Here is a 22,193-nt window from a genome sequence, read left to right on the forward strand (position 1 = left end):
CATACAAAAGCAATTACTAAGAGATGATTGCCTTCTCTGGGTAATCAGTGACTTTGGCTGAAATGACTTTGACAGATAGAATAAGTATGCTTTTTCTTTCAGGTGGCTGCATAGTGACAATGCAGTGCTTGTTTAAACCCAAAATATCAGTTTGTATCCATCTGACATTGTATGGGGGTAGGGCCAGATTCTCCTGCCACATTTAAGAAACTTAAGAAGTTTCCCATGTCCCTTTTCCCCTTTTCTAGTAAATTGTGAATACTTCCAAAACTAACCACTGGAGGTGTAGGGCTCATGGAAAATTCTTTACAACAAGAAGTAAACTCTTCAGTAGTACAAATAGGGCTAATTTTCAGATTTATTCCTTGCACTCTTGCTAATCTGAGTTAGTTTCTGGCTTTTCAGCACCACTTCAATGCTCTGGTGTGTGGTGTTTTTTGTTTTTTTTAATAGAGGTAAGCTTCCTTAATCTTTGATATTTTTGGATGGGTACTGGTCCTCAGTTGTGATTATTGGGTTAGGAGAACTTTTTGCATGGGTACCTTAGAGAAATATTCATGTTAGAATATACAGACTTTGTCTTTGCTCACCTTTAATCATGAGACCAACTAAAGAAGTTTCTCCACATCTTGTCTTCAGTCCTTTTTGCTTAACACACTATAACATGGCTGTCATGATCAGGCTCTCTTTACAGCACTCTGACCAATGGCACTGGGAAGTGCAGTTCTGATCATTTTCACTTGATTATGGAATTCCTAATCCCTTTGGTCACTTGAAGCAATCTTTGGCCTTATCATGCAGTTTGTGCATGGATTTAACTAAGAGTTTAGAAACCTATTTAGTACTGTAGGTGCAACTTCCTCAGTACGCTCACTCTTAAATTCGTTTGAATGTCCGTGCACAAAATTGCACTTATTTTAATTAAATTGGTTTAAAGCTACACCTTTAATTTCTATAACATGTACTTGTATATGACTTTTACATAGTTCACTGTAGCTGAGATGTCGTTGCCTCTGGAAGTCGGCTAATTAAAAAAGTCAACAAAAAACAGTAACTCAATGTCAGTTTATTGTAAGCACATACTTTGATGCTTGGTGCCATCTACTATGCATTAAACAAAGTTCACTATTTTATAGACGCTTTAAAGGAAACAGTGTTGCTGTTGGCCAGAACACAGATTATAGTATAGGTTAAAATAAAAAATTAGAACCTACAATTTACTTTGAAGCTGCAAATCTTACATTGTATGGGGTTTGATATCACCTAAGTAAGCTGAATCCCACTGAGTTTTATAAACTACTTCATGTATGTTAGTCTTTCAAATTGTTTTCCAAACATCAAATACCTATTAAAATAAATTAACAAGATTCGACGCACTTTCACTTTTTTTATATGCTACTACTTAAACTATAGGTCTGAGTAAATGGATGTTTAAGCAGACAGGTAATTTAAATTTACTGTTTAAAGATTAGCTGTTACAGCCTTTGGTAGTATACTACTGTCCTGTCCCTCCCGATAGCCCCCCAAAAGTGCCCAACAAATAAACAGCAGTTATATCTTTATGCAGCTATCCACAGATTTAGATATGCAGCACATATATGGGTGAGTTCACAAATCAATTAAATCCTCCTGAACACTTACCAAGATTGGGGGAGAGAGTGAGTGAAACTACCAACAAGGGGAGCAAATTGAAGAATCTGTGCAGAGGTTTTCTGGTTTGGCATCTCTGAGTAGAGTCATTAAACACCTTGGCCAAAACTTGATGAAACACGAGGTATAACTTAATCCATAGCAAAGATGCTCTGAGCAGTATTAACAGGAAGTGAACCCTCACAGTCTCAAGGACATTCTCATTGAGTAAATTGAACCAAAAGGAATACACAAGCTCATTTTAGTCAAACTTTGTAGGGAACCAAGTTAGAAAAAACAGTCAAAATATCATTTTGGTCAGTGGTAGGCAGATGAGGGGTCAAACACCTGGTGGAGAAGTAAAATATGCCTGCCATAACATTCACTAAATTGCTATCTTTCAACTTACTTTTTTGATACAAAAGAAATTTACAGTGAAGGTTTGTTCTGGGAATATTCTTGTCCTCTTGCTTTATCACTCCTGTCGCAAGCCTCACATGCATTTAATTCTCTGCCATTTGAAGGAGCTATGTACTGACCCACAAAGATTAGCCTGTCAGACTGACTGTCTTTTTGTTCTTCAGGAGTGAAATAAAGATGAGATTCTGTCATGGTTTAGGTGTATGATGATAAACATTGATTAATCCACAGTACAGTTGATATGCATCATCTCTGAGGTATTTGGAGGTAGAGATGTTGACAACATGCCAAACATAAGATTTCTCCTAGATTCTGTTTACAGCATACCTCTTAGTTGTTTCAGATTATGGTTTATATACCTTCCACTGTACCATAACACATGGTAGAATCTGCAAAACGCATTAAAATGAGTGATATTTAGTCTGGTACAACTTCTGTTTATAGGGAAAACATTGGCACTTAAGGGCTTTCCAACAGAATTAATGCCTGTAACCACTCACTGGTTGAAAATGGTTCCTCCTGACTAAGATGGCATATTCTTGGTGAAAAATCAGATCAGTGTATGTTTGAACAAGATCAGTTTTTTATTTAATGAAGTAGGCATAAAATATGCTCTTTACCCATTGCAAACTCGATTCGTTTATATTTTTTTATAACAATTAGTAGTCTAATTTCTGAGTAACACAGTTGTAACAGTTCTCTGCAGGAATGGAATCGTGTTGCGTATAAACTGTTTTGGTGTAATTTTTTAAAAATTTCCTACATATCTAATATATGTCTTATTCTTCACATTGTACTAAGCACTTTGTGTTCCAAGTGTAATGACTTCAAACTCAGACAAATTCAGTTAGAATGCTTAAAAAGCAGTATTGCATTCCTGTACCATAAATCACAAAGTTTTGCTAGATGCTGATTATTTTGTAACAAAATATTTACCTTAAATGTATATTAATATTGCTACGGGAAGTGCATGTAAGATCAGCTAAACTTAAATATTTGATCCTGTTATGCGTTGCTAAAACGAAAATTTTCAGTTGATCTTGCTAGTGTTTGTGTGAAATCAATTACTAAATTGCTAGACAGAGGACATATTGTATGAACAAAATATTATATGGGTATATAGCCCTGTCCTATTTCAATGCAGCAGAAAAACTAATCATACTTGTTTTGTTTTATTTGAACTATTTATCTGAACTATTATTAACTGACTGTACTATTTACAAAATTTAATGCATTTCCTATAAACTGTAAAATCAAAATAGGTCTTGAGAATCACTTATTTTTGCCTGGTGTAGGAAGGAGTGTGAATCTTTAATTGTGTTAAAGCATTTTTTACTGTTGCTGTTTCACATATTTTGTTACCCTCATAATTTACCCAATAAAAGTAATCTTAAACTGTGACTGATTTTGATTTCTTGAATTGAAATCTACATGTAACTTAATTATTGAATACAGTGTGCTTAGTGAATTGTGATTTTTTTGGAATGATGTCTTTTGGGTTTTAGTTAGTTTTTGGTGGAGGATGTATTGCCCAAAAGTGTGCTGTGTTTCCTAAGTGTTTATGCAAAATGAGAAATGTAAATCGGAGATTAAAGCTATGTCTGCAGTTGGAGCAAAGAGTGTGATTCCCAGCTTGCATAGAAATCATTGCACTACTAATTGAGCTACTTGCTAAAAATGGTAGTGTAGATGCAGTAGCGTAGGAAGCGGCAAGCAGTGACATGGGCTATCTACCCCAAGTACGTACCCACAGCGTGTGCATACTTGGGGCAGCTACCCCATGCCACGGCTGCCCATGCTACTATGGCTGCACTACCATTTTTAGCATGCTAGCTCAATGAGAACTAATGAGATTATGTCAACATGATCTGGGATTTATACCCCTACCTCCAAGTGCAGAGGAAACCATCTATCCGTTTACTACAAGCTCTTTCAGTCAAATTCTACTTCCTCTGTTTGAACCTTTTCAGCCTGCAGGGAGAGCAATAATGCAGTTGCTTCCTAGCAGCCTTTTACCCATTAAGTACCATTTACATTGTTCTATATGTATTTCATTGCAGTATCCCTTTTACTATTCAGCGACTTTGTGAGTTGCTGACAGATCCAAGGAGGAACTATACAGGAACAGACAAGTTTCTTAGAGGAGTGGAAAAGGTATGTCTTCCTTTCAGAGGCATTGGAACTAAATTGTAACTACCCACTATATCATATTTAAATGACTCCCAACGTTTTATTGGCTTCATTATGGCTATAATAGCAACTCCAATATGGTTATTTTTTTAAAAAGATAACTGCAAAAAGCTATTCTAAAATGTTTTTTTTACCCAAAAGCAAATAAATGCCAGGATTAAGGCTGTCTCTGTTAATCAGTTTGTAGTGCTCCAATATTGCAATATATATAGGATTTAATATCACTCACTGTTCTGAGCCCCCCACCACTAAATAACTGAGCCATATGCAATGGGTGCAGCCATGTAAGTTATCAGGTCTGGGCAGTTCTTCCTTCCTCGCTTTGTGGGTTTGAACCAAACTCAAAAATCTCTCCTTTAGCTTTTGTTTTTCAGATCTTTAATTTTGTTAGCACATTAAAACCCTCATTCAGTGCATACAGAACTTGTTTTGTAGTATTTATATAGAGTGTTTTCCAAAAGCATGCAGTACTACTTCCAGAATTGATGTCAAATTGTTGTTCTCCTAGGAGGGCCCAGTTATATTTAGGGCATGTGTAAGTCATTGATCGCAAATTAGGGCCCCATAGTGCTGCTGATCTATAGTGGATCTGCCACTGATGCTTGTGGCTGGTTTCAGGGTAGATTATAGCCCTTATCTAGTAACCAAATTTTTATCTAGTAAAGCTGATGTAGGTGTTCAGCAGTGAGAGGAAAAAACATGCGTTTCTTTAGTTGCACCACTGTTTCTGCCCTTTGTGCATGCAATTACCAATATTGTGTGTACAATTGCAGTAATACGATGTTAGAAAATGTGGCTCTTGATCACTGATATCTAAAACTAAAACCCCATTGAAATGAATAGAGCACCCTTAAGAGTTGTTTCAGGCTAAGACAGTGCTACAGTGTTCACGTTCAGAAGGTACTTGAAATTCTGAGAGTTACAGACTTAGGCACTCAGGTTTGCAAATCTTGGCCTAGATTATATATATATATATATAATTTTTTAAAGTGTGTATTTTACAGTCTGATTTTTATCATGGGGGATCAAGAGCAGTCTGACACATACTTTGAATCCTCTGGTAGTTTGACACCTTTGTTAGCAGAAAGCACTGATTAGTTTTCTATCTGTGTTGATGTTGTGTCGAGACAGGTTCATGTTGTTGGACCATGTTTTGTGCTGTAATTAGTAGCAACCAACCAACACGCATACTGGAGTATATAACATTGCATGTTATCTTTAATTGCTAATTCAGAAATCCCTGTTGTATGATTCTTATAATGCATACTAAAAACTGCATTGGCATAGTCATCTTGTAGATGCATTAGCTATCTTTCAAACAATAATCAGTCATTTTTCTGAAATAAAATAAAAGGTCTTATACCTTTTTCACACTAAGGTTTTTTCTGAAATTCTCACTGTTGCTGTAGCACTAGTGAAACCCTGCCTGGGCTAGGACTGATGGGAGTACTAGTATAAACCAGCAGCTGGTGATTACATGACATAGGGTAAAAACTATTATAGCTTTGCTTCACCTACTGCTGTTAAAGAGCACTGGCAGCAGCTTGGGATTTTCACAGTTCCATGTGAAGTATCAGCTTAAGGTAATCAAAACATCTTAAGTTACAAACCTCACCAAAATGGCTTAAATTGCTTTGACCTCTACTGTAGCATATTGGAAATTGCAGTGTGGTGGAAACCTTGTTTGGTTTGTAGTCTTCACAGTAGCAAAGCACCTTTACCACTGAGGATTTTAGGAGGTAAAAATTACTTCCAAGGTTGTATTTGACTTCAGAATAAGCTAACTTAAAGTTCTGTAGAGAATATTACTTTTATCAGCTAGAGTTTTTTAAATCCAGTTGTCATGTGTTAATCTTCAAGTTTACAAGTTCTGTCAGGATCAGAAATGTTTCATTTTTCTGCTTCTAAACTCTCACTACATTTTTTTGTATTCCAGAATGTCATGGTTGTCAGCTGTGTATATCCATCTTCAGAGTAAGCATAAATTTACTTTCAACTACTTAAAGATTTGGGATTATATTAGGAGGGTTTTTTTTGTGTGTTCTCCTTGGTGCTGGCAATAATGGTGTATCCTCTTGCCAACAATAAGACATGCACTACAAAAATTCAACTTCCATGTCAATGGGTTAAACAAATGCCCTTCAAAATCTCACAAACATTGTGTGGCAAAAGTGGTGATGTCCTGCAGACATGTACTGCTTGCTGGTCTACCTGTGTGGTAACTTTGGGATGAAAAACAAGCTTCTGAGACAAAATTTACAGCACGGTTTATTAATTCAAAACCATAGATGAGTGCATTAAACAATGCCTGTATTAGAATTGCATCAGCCCCACTCTGTTACAAAGACTGACAAAACATTAGTATAAAACTCTTTTCCTCTTCAGAAATTAATTCCTTCTGCAAAAATACGCTCTGAACAGCAACTTGGCATACAAAGTGATGCTTAGTGGGGGCACAAAGATGGGGTTAGTTTGCGTCTTTTAAAAAACAAACATTGACGCAAAAGTGAAAGGTTCAGAGATTAGAATCTCATTGGAACTGAACCCAAGGGAATATAGATTCCTGCCTTCCACAACTCGTTTCAAGAGAGGATTCCCACATCACCCATCCCACTACTAGCAGGGTTGTCCTACAGTAGGCAGTTTAGTGCTCCTATGACATCTTGTGCTGTTCCATCTGTTTAGATAAAACTAGATTAAGTGTGAGTGCCTGGAAGATTGCAAAGTAAAGTACAGGATCTGGAGTCAATGACGGGGCAGTGAAAGGGAGTAATTAAAAAAAACAAACAAATCTACAGTTGTATGAAAGAGGAAAAACAGACTTCAGAAAAGTGGCTGTAGGCAGTTGAGTTGTCTAGAAGAGGAAGCACCAAATTATCTTCTACCTCAGTCTGTCTTCCTGGGCCTGCAGAAGCTACTTTCCCAACTACGAGAAGCCGTCTCTCTCCCCCTCCCCCCCCACCATACTAATTTGAAGAATGTAGGTAAAGCACAGAAACAAGCTCTTGCAATGCTATTATCTTAAGATGAGGCTGTAGAATCATAGAAATGTAGAACTAGGTCATGTAGTCCAGTCCCCTGCAGTGAGGCAGAACTAAGTATAAAAATGACAGTACTGTGCCCTGTCATAACAGTTAAGCATGGCACATGTCGCACAGGCATGTGAAAACCCCACTCATCACATGTCAGAACCTGAAGGATGTTGAGTGGGATCAGAGAGCGTAGGATCTGAAGGCATTCTTGCTGGATCAGAATCTATTCTGTGTGGAGAGTATTGTTCTCCAAAGGGTGTGGTGTAATGGGGAAATTGACCTTTAATGAAGGCCTAACGTGGTGGTGGTGGTTTTATCTTTTGCATCTATCCCATAGTCATGCATGACATTTTACATAGCCAGTAGACACGGTTGCTGCCCGCAGAGTTTAAAATCTAAAGCCCCAATCCAGCAAACACTTATGCATGCGCCTCACTTTAAATATGGGCATAGTCACATTGAAGATAAATTATGCCTTTTATTTTATTATTTAAAGGAAATTAGAGGATGTCAAGGAAGATATTCGGGGTATAAGGAGCAAAGGCAAATGACAGTGCACTTAATCACTTAATGGATATTGAAGTCAATGTGGTTGTAAAAATAAACCCAGTGTATAGGAATATATTATTCAAATCTAGTAATCTCTAATTACTTTTAACCAAGAAGATTTTTTTTTTAAATTTCCTTCTGTGAACTAAGGAACCTTAAATTGCTAAGTATAATATTTTTGATTTCTCGTAGGAAAAATAATTCCAATAGTTTAAACAGGATGAATGGTGTTATGTTTCCAGGAAACTCACCAGGTTATTCAGAGAGGTAAGTTGAGCAGTTTCAAGAGGCAACATGTGCTTGGGTGGGGGTGTGATAGGATGAAGAAATCTTATGGTTTTGGAAGCACCTGGCCCAGACACCCTGCCATAGTAGTGTATTACAGAATGCCACTGATGCTTTAAAATCATTTTTAATCCAGTTCATATACAGGTGAATTTTACTGATTTTGCATGATAGGATGTATGTTGGATTTTGGGCTAAATAATGCAGCTTTGAAAATTAAAATATTCTAGCATGTTCCTTTTCCAGGATTTCTGAATCTAGAGTATATTTTAATTGTTTAATCAAAAAGATTAAAAAATGAATTGTATTTTTTAGATCTAATATAAATGGTCCTGGAACTCCCAGACCAGTAAATCGACCGAAGGTTTCCTTGTCAACTCCTATGACAACAAACGGTTTGCCTGACAGCACGGACAATAAAGAATCAAACTTGCAGCAAAAGGAAGAAAAAAACCACAGGTTTGGGCGGAGTAATACATACTGAATGTTTCATTATTCTCATGCTTCACATTTACAATATTGTAAATACTTTTAAAGTAAAATGTCCCTTTTGATAAGGATTAGTTATTCAATAAGACATTTCAAAAGTACTGTGGTAAATACTCAGCTGTATTAGATATGTACTTGCTACTTTTTATTTATTGACCTGATATATCTAAAGTGAAGATTTGTATTGGACTGTGACTCTCTTCAATAGAATTGTCTAGTTGAAGAAGTTCCTCCGCTTTCTCTGCTGAGTTTTTATACATTTATAGTAGTCCAGCTCTTTTCTGATTGTGTGGATATCTAGTAAAAAAGTGTGACTGAAAAGTGAGTAATGTTGAGTTAAGAGGGGATCCCTAAGTTTCCACATTTAACTACTGCCAGGATGGTACGCTAAAACCAGTACATTTAAAATCATAAATGCTTGTTACTTATAGATCAGCCTTTCCTCAAATTATAATAAACCATAATCCAGACCCACCATTTATCAGCCCAATTATGCAGCTCCTTCCCAAATGCTGGAAAAAAGAATGGTCTTTACTTCATGCCTGAAAATTTAATCTATCTGGGCATTAGCCAATAATGAGCAGATTGAGTTCTACAGTGTAGGATCTCTCCTGGAGAATACCTTGCAAATAATGTTGATCTCAGATAAGCAGTATAAGAAGTGAGGCAAGATGTGGAATGTTTTTTGGTACTCACACATGACTTCTTTGGATCTTACAGTGAATCACCAGCATCTGAATCAGAAGGTACTCAAGGCAGTCCTGTAAAAAATAAGCACCCTGAAGATGACCCTGTGGAAGCAGAGGGACATGAAGTAAAAAGACTTAAATTTGACAAAGAAGCGGAAGCAAGAGAGACATCTAACCAAACTGCCTCCAGTGAAGTCTCTTCAGTCATGGCAGAAGAGTCTGAAACATCTTCTACACCTCAGGATAAAGAAAAAGATACTAGCTGTACCAGACAGCATTGTACAGAGGAAGAGGAAGAAGGTATTTCAGATTTATCCAAATGTGTAATGTTTTTCTAGGGACAGGGAATCCTCTAGGTTGTATCTAGATCTACTTTGGGACCTTCCTTCTCTTGAGGATGCCTGATTGGGGTGAGGACTACACTTGACAGTCAGTGTAATTCCTAAATTACAGCGAAGTGAACGTAACGTGATGCTTGTCCTTAAAGCTGAGCATCACACAGCAATTTGTAACTCTCTCAAACAGTGCCGGGGAGCAAGTCAGAAACCTAACAGCCTTGTGAGTTGTAGTGCTGAGTACTATCCAGAAGGCCCTGAAGCTGGCACTAGTGCAGAGTAAACAAATACATATTGTATCTAGAAGAGGCTGGCACGAATATGTATCTGCAGATTCTTCCTCTCTTCCGTTCTGATTCCCTACATTCAAGGTTCACAATGTAGTTTGTAAAATATCCTGCTGGGTGGAACTGTGATGTCCACATTGTGTTCAAAACAATTTTGTGTTGTCACAACTCATATCAAGAAGACTGGCTACTCTTGGGAAAAGATATGGGAATGTGGGGAAGTAAGAAAAGCCCATTCATCGCTTAAAAGCTTCTCTGTATAAAGTCACAAGGTTTAATGGTGTCAGACTACATTCATGTTTATATTGTAAACACTGTATATAATATGGTGTTGTGGAAGTTAAAAGCAACAGAGGGTCCTGTGGCACCTTTAAGACTAACAGAAGTATTACTTCTGTTTGTCTTAAAGGTGCCACAGGACCCTGTTGCTTTTTACAGATTCAGACTAACACGGCTACCCCTCTGATACTTGTGGAAGTTAGTAACTTTAGTATTTTTAAGGTGGTTCAGAGTTTAAAATTTACATCAACTCACTTTTCTATGGAGGAAAAATAGATTAATGCATTTTTATATTCTAAATAAATCCGTTTCCTAGTGTAAATGTTTGGGTATTCAAACTAACTTAATACTATTGTTGACTTGTTTAAAAAGAATGTACTGTTAATACTGATTCATGAATTAAATGCTTTCAGAGTCCTTCATGTCCCCAAGAGATGTTTCTCCAGAAAGAAAAGATCAAGAAAAAGACACTGAATCCTTAACTGTGAATGAAGAGATCTCCGAGGAGAATAATCAAATGGAGGAATCTGACCAGTCTCAAGCAGAGAAGGTTTTATGTTCTGAAGACAGTGAAAATAGTGGATCTGTCATTAGGGGAGCTGACTGCAGTGAAACTGAAGAATTAGGATCATATGCCAGTGAAACTCCTGAAACTTCATCAGAGACCCCTATGGAAAACAGCGATGAAGCCACAGAAGCTGCAGAAGAACCTATGGAGCAAGACTAATAATTTAAATACACTTAGATGCAGTATTTTCCATAAGGCTCTGGTTTTACACTGTATAAATAATTTTATGTAATAAAGTGGACCTTTAGTTTTACAAGAGAAGCAGGTTGTAAAATAAACTTCTCCATGGATTGAACCCTGAAAGAGTCGTACATGTTAAGAACTGTGAATACCAGCTCCTTCAGGTCCTGCTTACCGCTGACTTTTTGGTTTGGTCAAATCAGTGGTTTGTGTATAGTTTTTTTTATTTAGAATAAAAGTTTTTAAACTGGAAGGTAATAATTATAATTTTGACAACCTTTTTGGAGATTACCACATTTAGTTATATGTACGCAAGAAAGCTTTTTGTCTTGTCTTTCTCTGACAGCTATAGCAGTTACTACATATTTTGGTTACAGTTTCAACATTAACATGTGAATTATAGGGTTTCATGCTGGTTTCCAGACTTTTATTTGACTACATACTATGGAACCTTAAATTGTGTGTTTAAAATGTTACTTTACACACACACATATATATACACACACACACACTATTCTAAGGGGGGAAATGTTATATTTTTCTGTTTCTACAAAAGATGAATACAATGTACACTTTTTCTATTGGAAAAGACTGAGTTCACCTCTCAAGGCAGTTTTTTGCCTCTGAATAAACCAAATAAAATCTGGCCCATATGGAACACTGGAAATCTTAGCATTGTTGGAAACACCAAGTGAAACACATTCCAAGAAAACTGTTCAGACTACAACACTTTTATATACTTCTGAGGTGCCTGAGTGAAAGGATTTCATTTATTTATGAGAAAATGTGCTTTATGTGGAGGACAGAGTAATCAAAACTTGATCTTAAACTTTTGTAGGTGGAATGTTTGCAAATCTAATAACATCTCAGAAAAATTGGACAGCTACTTGCCTTTTGAATGCTTCTCAGAGCATTGTGAATATTACAGAGGAGTTTCTTTCAAAATTCTAATGTAGGCAAATGTCATTGGTATGATACACCACTGTATTGGAAGAATTAATATATTACCTTAGTTATGTACCTGAGCTAAATGACTAAACGTTTTAGGGGTGCATAGAAATCACCATAATTTGTATAACATTTTGGAAGTGAACTAAATATTTTTGAACATGCTACTTTGACAGCCAGTGTTACATTTTTTTTTTTCAAGCCAGCTCAAAGCACAACTACTGCTTTAAACTCACAATGTTTTCAAATTCCCATATTTAAAGACATGCAAACTGCAACCTCCCAATCACAATTACTGGCTGCCAAATTTATACCTGTTTCTTCAACTGTATCTTTTTGATATTTAGAGTTTTTAAATTTCTGTAAAGTAGATTTTTGTAGATTGTAATGAGTGCTCACTGCCATTGTGAAACGGTATATAATTGTATAATTTCTGTGTGTAAACTGAATGCTTGGGCTTTCAATACAGTATTCATATAAAGCAATAAATATTAATGTTATAAAACATTCGAGTACATTTTTATCACAATATGAAAGGATCCCATTTTTTAGTTGATGTTCAGATTCCTGAAGTACAAAAATGACCTCCAAAAACGCATGCTAACAGTTTCTTGTTCTATGTGGTATGCTTTATATATACGTTTGGGGAAATACAGGTTTTGAATAATACCAGAATAATTTGGCTCAGTTTGTATATTTGTAAGGTAATGTACTACTTACTGACTTTGCTTGCCCATCAAGTTCAAAGCAGACAGGATGTATTCAGGTGAGAGGCTTGTTAAAAAAATAAAATACTAATCCAAAAGGATTTTTTTTTTGGTTCCCTAGACAGAACAGAAATCAAACATTAACAGCTTATTTTCTTTCATTGTGCTGAAGGGTTGGATATGTATCATAAAAATAAAAGGACTGAACCAAAATGTTGGAATTAGGAAAGTTTTTCAAAAATGACGTAACATAGTGACATCTTACCTTTTTTGGAATTTTTTTTTGGAAATATTTTACCAATGAGAACAAAATTTTAAAATTAAGTTGAGAGATTTCTGAAATTTTCTTTAGAATGTTTATTTGTGAAAATATTGTCAATAAACCTATTCTTTAAGCACCTATGACCTTTTGATATGTTTATTTTAGCAAATGTTTAGTGTTGCAGAACTGTTAAAAACTTGCTTGAATAACTTTGAGATATGTATCCCCTTGTAAATCAGCAAATGTTGCTCTTTTGCAATGAGTGATTACTAAAGTAAACTCATGTTTGAATATACATCATACATTAAGTGTTGATTGCTTTTAAATATATCTGCATTTAAACAGTAGTTAATTACAAAATAGCACAGGTAAGTGCACACGTTGCTAACATTCTGTACATGCTAGTAATTGGTATTCAGTGGTTCCAAAGCAGAAGCATAGGCAGATCTCTAATGTGTATGACTGCATAGACAACGGTTTCCTACCATTATAAATGCATATAATTACATGTACTCATATCTCCACACTTCCGGCTTGATTTAAAAAAAAAAAGATGAATATCTACAAATATCACAACTGCATACATCGTGTACAAGCTATTTTAGTATTTACATACATGAATTAAGCATGTAGCTTATGTGCCATCTCTTTTTAAAAAAATCAGAAACTTATTTATTGGCCACCCTCACTTATAAGGAGTAGCCAGTTAGAGTAGTCCTACTCCAGCTTTGAGTTAGCGTTAGTCTTTCATACTTAAGGCCACAAACACTGAGTCAACGTTCAGAATGTAAGGTGTGTAAGATGACACACTAACTATAATTGCTACATTGCTTATTAAGTAATTTTTTTAATTAAAATGTCTGGATACTATGTAACACTATTAAAGCTTAGCCCTGGCTTCTGCGACACTTATGCTATTGTTAGTTTTATGTTACAGCAGATGTTCATGTTTCAAATATTAATACTATATTAGGGTAAAGCTTAAGATGGAATAAGGCCCTTTAGTTTCTCTGCACTGGAATTAGAATTTGGAATGTAGGTCAGGTTCTTGGACAGAAGTCTAAATGAGTGATGGCTCAGATGGAGTGCTTTGGCATGCTCTCACCTTCGGTATTGTCCATTTATGATTCCAGAACCAGTGGGCCTACACGAATGAGTTCAGCTTTACAGAACGAAAAGGGATACATAGCTCCTTATTTCACAAATTGAATTTGTGGTAAGACCCAAACCCTTCAGTTATGCCCTTCTTTGGATTATCCAATGTAAAAAAATTTTCTATTTTAGGTTGTAAGATCTTCAGGGGGAGGGTCTGTCTTTTGCATATCATACAGAGCCGAGCACAGGTTGGATTTAAATAATTAATCCCTTTTGGATCTGCTGCTCGTCTAGATGGGCAAGGTAAAAATCGATATCCAAAATTTTTATATCAAATCTATGCCTAAGGTTCCTCAATACACAGCACAAACGCCATCTGGCTATTTAAACATTTCAGCAGGGAGTACTTAGTAATTTAGAAACTGACTTAGAACTGCATTCAGCTCTCACCTGCTGTAGATGATACATGAAACTAGCTGAAAATTGTATTTCTTTGTCTGAATCACTGGGCACTTTTTGTTGTATGTAAGCTTTCAAAGTTCAGGAAGTGCACTGGCTGCAGGGATCCAAGCAAGTGCAGCACTGTGACTCCAGTTATAGAAAGGCACAAAATATTGTACTTGCCTTTCGTGGGTCCAGTACAAAAGAATGAGATGCATCTCTGAAAGAAACTAAAAACAAGAACTTTCTCACTCGTGGAAGAACTTGTCCAGATCTGGAGCTTGGTCATATCCTTATTTCTAGGAGTCAGGCAACTTCAGCTTTATTCACTGAAAATGACTGGCCCGTTATCATTATTAGCTGTCAATGGGAATCTATTTAATTCTTTAGACACAATGGATGCATCTCCTGTCTGCAATTGAGATATATGATACAAACATTCCTTTTAAAAGTCTGGCAGTTTCCTTGCATGTATTATTCTATGGCCAAACTTAGAAACACTGGGCCACCTCAGTGCAGGTAAAGGAAATGAGATTTTCAGGACCGTTGAACACTGAGTTGAACAGCGGTTCAGCCTAATGTTTGGTATGAGTCTTCTGTAATTGATACATTAGGAAATTCAGAGTTTAATGGGCCTTAAGCTCTTACTGTCACCTGTGTGCTGTCTTGGCTTATTGTTAGGTGGAGTTTAATATAAAATAAGCATAAATACTGACTGGTTTCAGACCTGTTAAAATGATTTCCCCCCCCCAAGCCTTTATTAATCAGCTCTGCATAGAAGAAAAAGCTATTGTTACACTCATGCAGTTGTTTATTCGTATGCTGTATTACCGAGCATGCCTTTCATACTTGATCTTCCATCTGTTCAAGAAAAGTATTCCAGCTTTTTGAAAAAAGCAAAATCAAACCAGACCTGTTCATAGCTCCAGGATTGTAAACAAGGACAGTCAATCCTGTTCTTACTCAGACCTGGTCTATGTTCTCAGTTCGAAAGGAGGCATGGCAGCCTGATTTTTGGGAGGGGAGTTCAGGAGGGAGTCAAGGAGAGTGGTGTTGCTTTGGGAATTAGCTGCTGCTAGTGCATATTTACCATGGGTGTTGCTATACTTGTGACTACAGGGAGTGCAATCCTTGCTGGTCAAGAACTGTAATAAAGAAGTAGTTAGCTGTAAGGTGCTAACACCCTCTCCAAATTGCTGTATGTCACCCTTCTTCACTGAATGTGCTTTGTTGGAGGTGTGTGGGTGCAAGAAACCCTGGAGCCGATTTGGGGGGAGGAGAAATAATGACACGGCTTGGTGGGTCAGATTTTGAGGAGTTACTGTTTATAGCAGGTGTGGGCAAACTTTTTGGGCTAAGGGCCACAGCTGGGTGGGGAAAGTGTATGCAGGGAAGGGGGTTGGGGTGTTTGTGTGGGGGGGGTGCAGTGTGCAGGAGGGGCTCAGGGCAAGGGATTGGGGCAGAAAGGGTGTGGGGTGATGGGGGCTTGGTAAAGGGTTGGGGTGCAGAAGGGATGTGTCGGGGCTCAGGGCAGGGGTGCAGGATTTATGAGGGGCTCAGGGTAGGGGTGCCGGAGCGATGCAGACTATGGGAGGGGGCTCAGGGCAGGGGGTTGAGGTGCAAGGGGCAAGGAGTTGGGGGCGGGGTGCAGGAGGGGTTCGGGCTCCGGCCCGGCACCGCTTACCTAAAGCAGTTCTGGGGTGGCAGCAGCGCGCACTGTCCCCAGAGCAGGCTGCCTGCCCACCCTGTCCCCGGCCCCACGCCGGTCCAGGAAGCGCTGCAGCCCCTGGGGGAGGGGGTGAAGGGCTCCACATGCGCTGCCCTTGCCGCGCCTCCAGGTACCTCCCCAGAAGCTCCCATTGGCCGCAGTTCCCCATTCCTGGTCAATGGGAGCTGCGGGGGGCGGTGCCTGGAGGCACGATCAATGCACAGAGCCCTCTGCCCTCCCGCCCCGGGGCCGCAGGGAAGTGGTGCCGGCTGCTTCTGCAGAGCGGTGCAGGGCCCATAGTGCCATGGGGGGCAATCCCGCTGGCTGGATCCAAAGCCCTGAGGGGCTGGATCTGGCCCACACACCATAGTTTGCCCACCCCTGGTTCATAGGGATGGGAGTGCACCTCTGGTAGCCTCTGTTTTTCCTTCTGTTCCACCAGCTACCAGTCTCTGGGTCAGATGGTGGAGTCAGCCACCACTGACCCCATGTGCATTGTGCTAAGGCAGAGCCTGCTGGCTCCTATGTGTCTCCTTTATCTGGATGTTCTGATTGATGGTTTTAAAAAGAAAGGGATGAAATCAGTGGCAGATACAAAACTACACCAAGGGTGGCAGGAAACTTCCAGGTTATGTAAGGAAACCTTAGAACCAGGGCATTTCCGCCTAGAGCTTTCCCTCTAGAACTAACTAGTTTAAAAAAAAGTGTGGCTGAGAAGCAGCTGAGGACAGTTCTTGGTTTATAAATGTGTATGTCCTGGGGGAATTTTAGGTATTTGTGCCCTGATTCTTTTAGTGCTTGTCTACATGGTGAATGGAATCAAAATAACTATTAGTTGTATTCCCCACTCTTACCTATTTTGGTGTTGTTGTGTGTGAGAACAGGCTTCTTGTGGTCCAAGCACTTATGTCAATTTAATGAAGCTGGCAAGGAATCGACTTAAGTTCTATCAAAGCAGGGCACTGCCACAGGCAGACTGATCCTTTAAGGGGAGTTGGGCTCAGCCTTGCCCTGTGATGTAGCAGTTAACCTCTGGCTGATCCTGATCTGGTGCCTCAATTAAAATTAGCCATCTCAGCTGTGAAAGGGTCAGGGTGGCTATAGAGACAGGGGAGATTGCAGTGGGAGGAGCAAGGGGACTTCCCTCTCTCTGGGAAGGGCCTGGTGAAGGCAGGCTGGAGAGGACTACAGGGAGCAGGTTAGGCCTGGAGAGAAACCTGTGAGAAGCTGCCGGAGTCCCTAAGGAGGGGAGGCAGTGGGGAAACCTGCTAGGAAGAAGGGCCTCCAGGGAAAAAGCCCATGGAGGCAGTGCTCAGTCAAAGGATAAAAAAAGGAAATCTGTAGTCCCCAAAAGAAGGGGTGAGGAGCAGGGAACTTTAGCATAGCCTGAGAGGGGCAAAGGATCTTCTGTTTGGAAGGGGACTGTCTTGAAAGGTGACCCAGCTGGAGGGTCAGAGACAGGCCATCTCTAGACCAAAGAAGTGGTGGGCAGGAGTGCTCGAGGTGAAGATCTCTGCAGTGTCATGTAGTGAAGATGGGATGCTAAAGCAGAGAGCGGAACCACTTACGAGCACTCCTACTGAAATGCCCACACATAGACTGGCATTGAAATAGCCAAAGGTATGAATCAAATCATATACGTATAGATTCCTCCTCACTTAAAGTTGTCCCAGTTAATGTTGTTTCATTGTTACGTTGCTGATCAATTAGAGAACAGGCTTGTTTAAAGTTGCGCAATGCTCCCTTATAATGTCGTTTGGCAGCTGCCTGCTTTGTCCACTGCTTGCAGGAAGAGCAGCCCGGTGGAGCAAGCTGATGCCGGGGGGGCTTCAGCCTCCCAGCAGGCTATCAATTGCTGGCAGTTCAGCTGTCCCTCCCCCCACTGCCATGTGCTGCTCCTGCCCTCTGCCTTGGAGCTGCTCCCGGGAGCCTCCTGCATGTTGTGCCGGGGGTGGTGGGGAACAGGGGTGTTGATGTCAGGGTGTCCACCTTCTCCTGCACCCTATCTCCACAGAGTAGTGGGGGACAAACATGACAGAGCTCAGGATGGAGGAGCTTGCTGGCAGCAGCTGCTGTCTCAACTTGCTGATCTACTTAAAAAGGCAGTGTACTTAGTGGGGTCAGTGTACTTAAAGGGGCAATGTGTGTGTGTGAGTGACACACACACATACACTGTATCTCTGTCTCTCTCTCACACATGCACCCCCCGGCACTTTGGAAAGTGGAGGGAGTGGTGCGCTCCAGTGGGATAGTGTGGGTTCATCATCACGTTCAGTTTCCGCAGGGAATGTTTGCAGCCCATGCCATGCATCTATTGTGTCTCCTCCCTCCATTCGTGTTGTCTTGTAGATTGTGAGGCTACAATAACGACGTGTTAACCCTTGAGGGCTCAGCTGAGTGCTAATTCATCATTTAGCAGCAAGGCATTCCCTGGGAAATATCCCTCCCTCTGACTCCTCCACCTCAACCAAGCTTCACAATCATCCTTGCTGTGTACAGTATTAAATGGTTTATTTAAAACTTATACTCTCTTTGTGTTTGTATATGTGTGTATGTCTTTTGTCTGGTGAAAAATATTTCCCTGGAACCTACCTCCCCCTATTTACATTAATTCTTATGGGGAAATTGGATTCGCTTAATATCATTTTGCTTAAAGTAGCATTTTTAAGGAACATAACTACAACGTTAAGTGAGGAGTTACTGTCTAGACAAGTCTGTAAAGTATCACAGAGTGTACTGTCCCTTAACTTGCTGCTCGAAGTTCTGGCCCTTTAAAGGTCAGCATTCTGGGAATTGTAGTCCCTAGAGGAATCCCATGACTGTAGGCCAGGAGAAAGTCTTGCTGGGGAGAGGGAAGCAGGATAAAAGGCCAAAAGCCAGGGAAGAGGGCACCCATGAATAGCAACTTGCAGATGGGGCTCTCCAGTGACTGGGGTTTGTGGAAGGACCAGCAACGGCTCCCTGAAGAGAGGGAGCCAGAAAAAGAGTTTGCCAGGAATTCAACCTGAAGTAGCCCTCTGAGGAGAGGTAGGAGGAGGCCCTAAGTCATTAAAAATTAATGTTCTTCTGACTTAATTTTCCCATGGTTGTGGGATATGGCACATGAGAACACTTCAAACTTGGGTTCCTGGAAGATGTATGCTGTCACAGTGCTAGAAGATTGGGCCAAGACTTTCACAAATCGGAGCCAAACTTTTAGGCAACCAAATTCATTTGTATGCACTGAACTGGGGGAGGGGGTGGTCTGATTTGCAATGGTGCTGTACACCACTGAATTCCCATTGGTTTTAGTGAGAGCTACTAGATGCACTTGTGAAAATCCGGCTACTTGGGTTTCTAAACAGGAGCCAAGCCAGCTGTTCTGAACACCTTGACTTCTATACCAGATCTATTATAGAAGTTAGGGATGATGAACACACTTTGCTCAGCTGCTCCTGCCTCTGTCGCAAGCAAAGGGGTTTATCTTAGAAGACAACTGCATCACTTGTTCCCTCTTATGCAGCCCTAAACAAATAGCTCTCGTCTTTCTTTGGCATTCACATCCATTCATGTGTCTTTGTCATGGCTTAGCCAAACTGCACATATTTGGCTCGAATGCTTCCTCCTAACTGTTGATCTTTGCTGAACTCACTTCTTTATGTCAATAGCTCTCTGGTAATGAGGTCCCTAGACTAAATGCGGTGATCCAGATGCAGTCTTAGTGGTCCCCCAGAGACAGCCATGCCCTGTCCTCTCCATACTCTGAGACACCTGCTCCCTAGGTAACCTCCAGTGTACTCTCTGCTTGTGACTTTTTTATTATATTGTGACTTGAGCTTCTTGTCGTTTAGGGTTAGAAATTCTTCTGAAACAATGGTGACTGAGGAACCAAAGTTCAAAACAAAACACCCCTTCCCTCAAATTGTTACATTAAATGCTAGAGATTAAGTAACTAACAACATTCCTGCATTTCGCTTGTAACATGCTACCTTGAACTCCATGCAATAGCCTAAGGAACTGATTCACCACAATGTAGTTGTGTTAAACTGCAGAAGTAAACCCTTGTTAATAGGAGGAAGCTGCTGCAGAAGACTCTTCCATTCTCTCTCCTCTCCCACTAGCCAAAGTCCCTGGGCAGATTCAGTTCTGTTAAAGCCAGGTTTGCCAGTTAGAGTACAAATGGTGTTTCATAGACAACCCACAATGAGTGATGGGGGCCCAAACCAAATCCTCTCTGAAAGGTTGTAGATCAGGTCTGAATGTTGCAGATGGCAGGACAGCGCTGCATGGGTCTGCATAGGTTACTGTGCACCTAACATGCATTGTAGAGTATTGACCCCAAAAGGAGTGACTTATAAAAGTATAGAAATTGGCAACTTGGGCAAAAGTCTAGGATCTAAAACTTCTTGTAAAACAACAATAATAATAAAAAAGACTAGATTACAATCTGATGGTGTCTCCTTATGCAATGCAGCTTGCAGTTGCAGGCGTTATGAAAATGATTGCCTTTAGTGATCAAATATAAGCCAGCAAGTTAAGAGGGGTTCATGGAGCAATCTTATTGCATGGGGAGTCTATACCTTTTTATGACCAAAAATTGTTCCTCAGCAAGCAATTTGCTAAAGCATCACATCAGACAAGCAATTTGCTCATCTTAGTCCATTGATACAAAAGGTTCAGTAACGAGGTACAAGAATAACTGGAGGTCTGCAAAACCTGCCTTACAATGCGAGATTTGACAAGCTCAATCTATTTAGTTTACCAAAGGAAAGGTGCGAGGTTACTGGATCAGCTAAACGTGCCTTCTGGAGAGAAGACTTCTGTGAGTGGAGGGCTCCTTTATTCTAGCAGACAAAAGCATAAGGAGATCAATGGCTTGAAAATGAAACTAGATCAATTCAGAGTGAAAATAAAGTGCACTTTTTTGTGCTGAGGGTGACTAACAATTGGAACAACGAACTGAGGGATATGATGGATTCTCTGTCGCTTGGGATGTCTTTCTAAAAGATGTTTTCACTCTAGTCTTAAAAAAATCTCTGAATCTGAACCATGAAGCAGGGCAGTTTGGAGTGCGAGGCAGACAGCTGGTTTGTGGTGTTGGGTCCTGGGGTGGAGCCTGGAGGAAAGGGAGTGCCTGATAGTCTCTACAGCACCACCTGGAGGCGCTACTGAGAACCCATGTGGTAAAGGGGAAGGACCTGAATTGGGGGGACTGAAGGACCTTGTTCTGTTGTTAGGACTTTTGCTTTCATTGGAGGACCAGTGCCAGGGCCGGCTTTAGCAAGTGCAGGGCCCGATTTGTACTCACCCGGCGGCGCTCCGGGTCTTCAGCCGCACTTCGGCAGCGGGTCCTTCACTCGCTCTGGGTCTTCGGCGGCATTCAAGGACCTACCGCTGAAGACCCCTGGAGCACCGCCGGGTGAGTAAAAATTAAAAAGGTGCCGGCATGGGGCCCTCTTAGGTGTGGGGCCCGATTCAGGGGAATTGGGCGAATTGGCCTAAAGCCACCCCTGACCAGTGCCTTAAATCATCCTGCCAACCCTACCAGGGAATCCCTTGTGGGGAAACTGAGACAGTCCAGGCACATCCCCTTCCCAGACCTGGTAAGGTACTATCAGCATTTGCACGGAAAGGACTGGACTGTGCTTACAAGAAGCCTAAAAGGTTTTAGACTCTGAAACAAGATGTTTGTACTTAGGACAAAATGGCTAGTGGGCAGTTAGTGTAGTGATTTGGGCTGATAAGTGACCAGCTGGTTGGTAGTTAGGTTCTCAGTTTGTTTTGGAGGTGCCGTACCTTTCTGACATCTCTATTATTTAAACATCAATTGTAGATCAAATATAGTAGTTTGACAGAATGTTGAAAACTGGCTTAATCTCTGCTTCTTTCTTTCTACTTCTCTTCGGGGAAGGAACTGTGAGTATATCTACGCTTCAGCACTGCAGCTATAGCACCATAGTATAGATCAGGGGTATAGTATAGATCAGCAACCTTTCAGAAGGGGTGTGCCGAGTCTTCATTTATTCATTCTAATTTAAGGTTTCGTGTGCCAGTCATACATTTTAACATTTATAGAAGGTCTCTTTCTATAATATAGAACTAAACTATTGTTGTATGTAAA

General features: G+C 40.1%; 1 protein-coding gene across 3 annotated transcripts in view; it reads left to right on the forward strand.

The window, feature by feature from the left end:
- The window catches only part of PPP4R2 (protein phosphatase 4 regulatory subunit 2), a 41,295-nt gene extending 28,308 nt beyond the window's left edge, over positions 1-12,987 (forward strand). For all 3 annotated transcript variants that reach the window (XM_034775780.1, XM_034775781.1, XM_034775782.1), the window contains 6 exons: positions 4,110-4,203; positions 6,176-6,213; positions 8,013-8,087; positions 8,421-8,564; positions 9,315-9,583; positions 10,598-12,987. In XM_034775780.1, coding sequence (XP_034631671.1) covers positions 4,110-4,203; positions 6,176-6,213; positions 8,013-8,087; positions 8,421-8,564; positions 9,315-9,583; positions 10,598-10,911 — 934 coding nt within the window. In that variant the 3' untranslated portion in view covers positions 10,912-12,987. The remainder of the gene's footprint in view (positions 1-4,109; positions 4,204-6,175; positions 6,214-8,012; positions 8,088-8,420; positions 8,565-9,314; positions 9,584-10,597) is intronic.
- Positions 12,988-22,193: the final 9,206 nt, after the last annotated feature.

This window comes from Trachemys scripta, chromosome 7 (assembly GCF_013100865.1).
Source record: "Trachemys scripta elegans isolate TJP31775 chromosome 7, CAS_Tse_1.0, whole genome shotgun sequence".
NCBI classification, from domain to species: Eukaryota; Metazoa; Chordata; order Testudines; family Emydidae; genus Trachemys; species Trachemys scripta.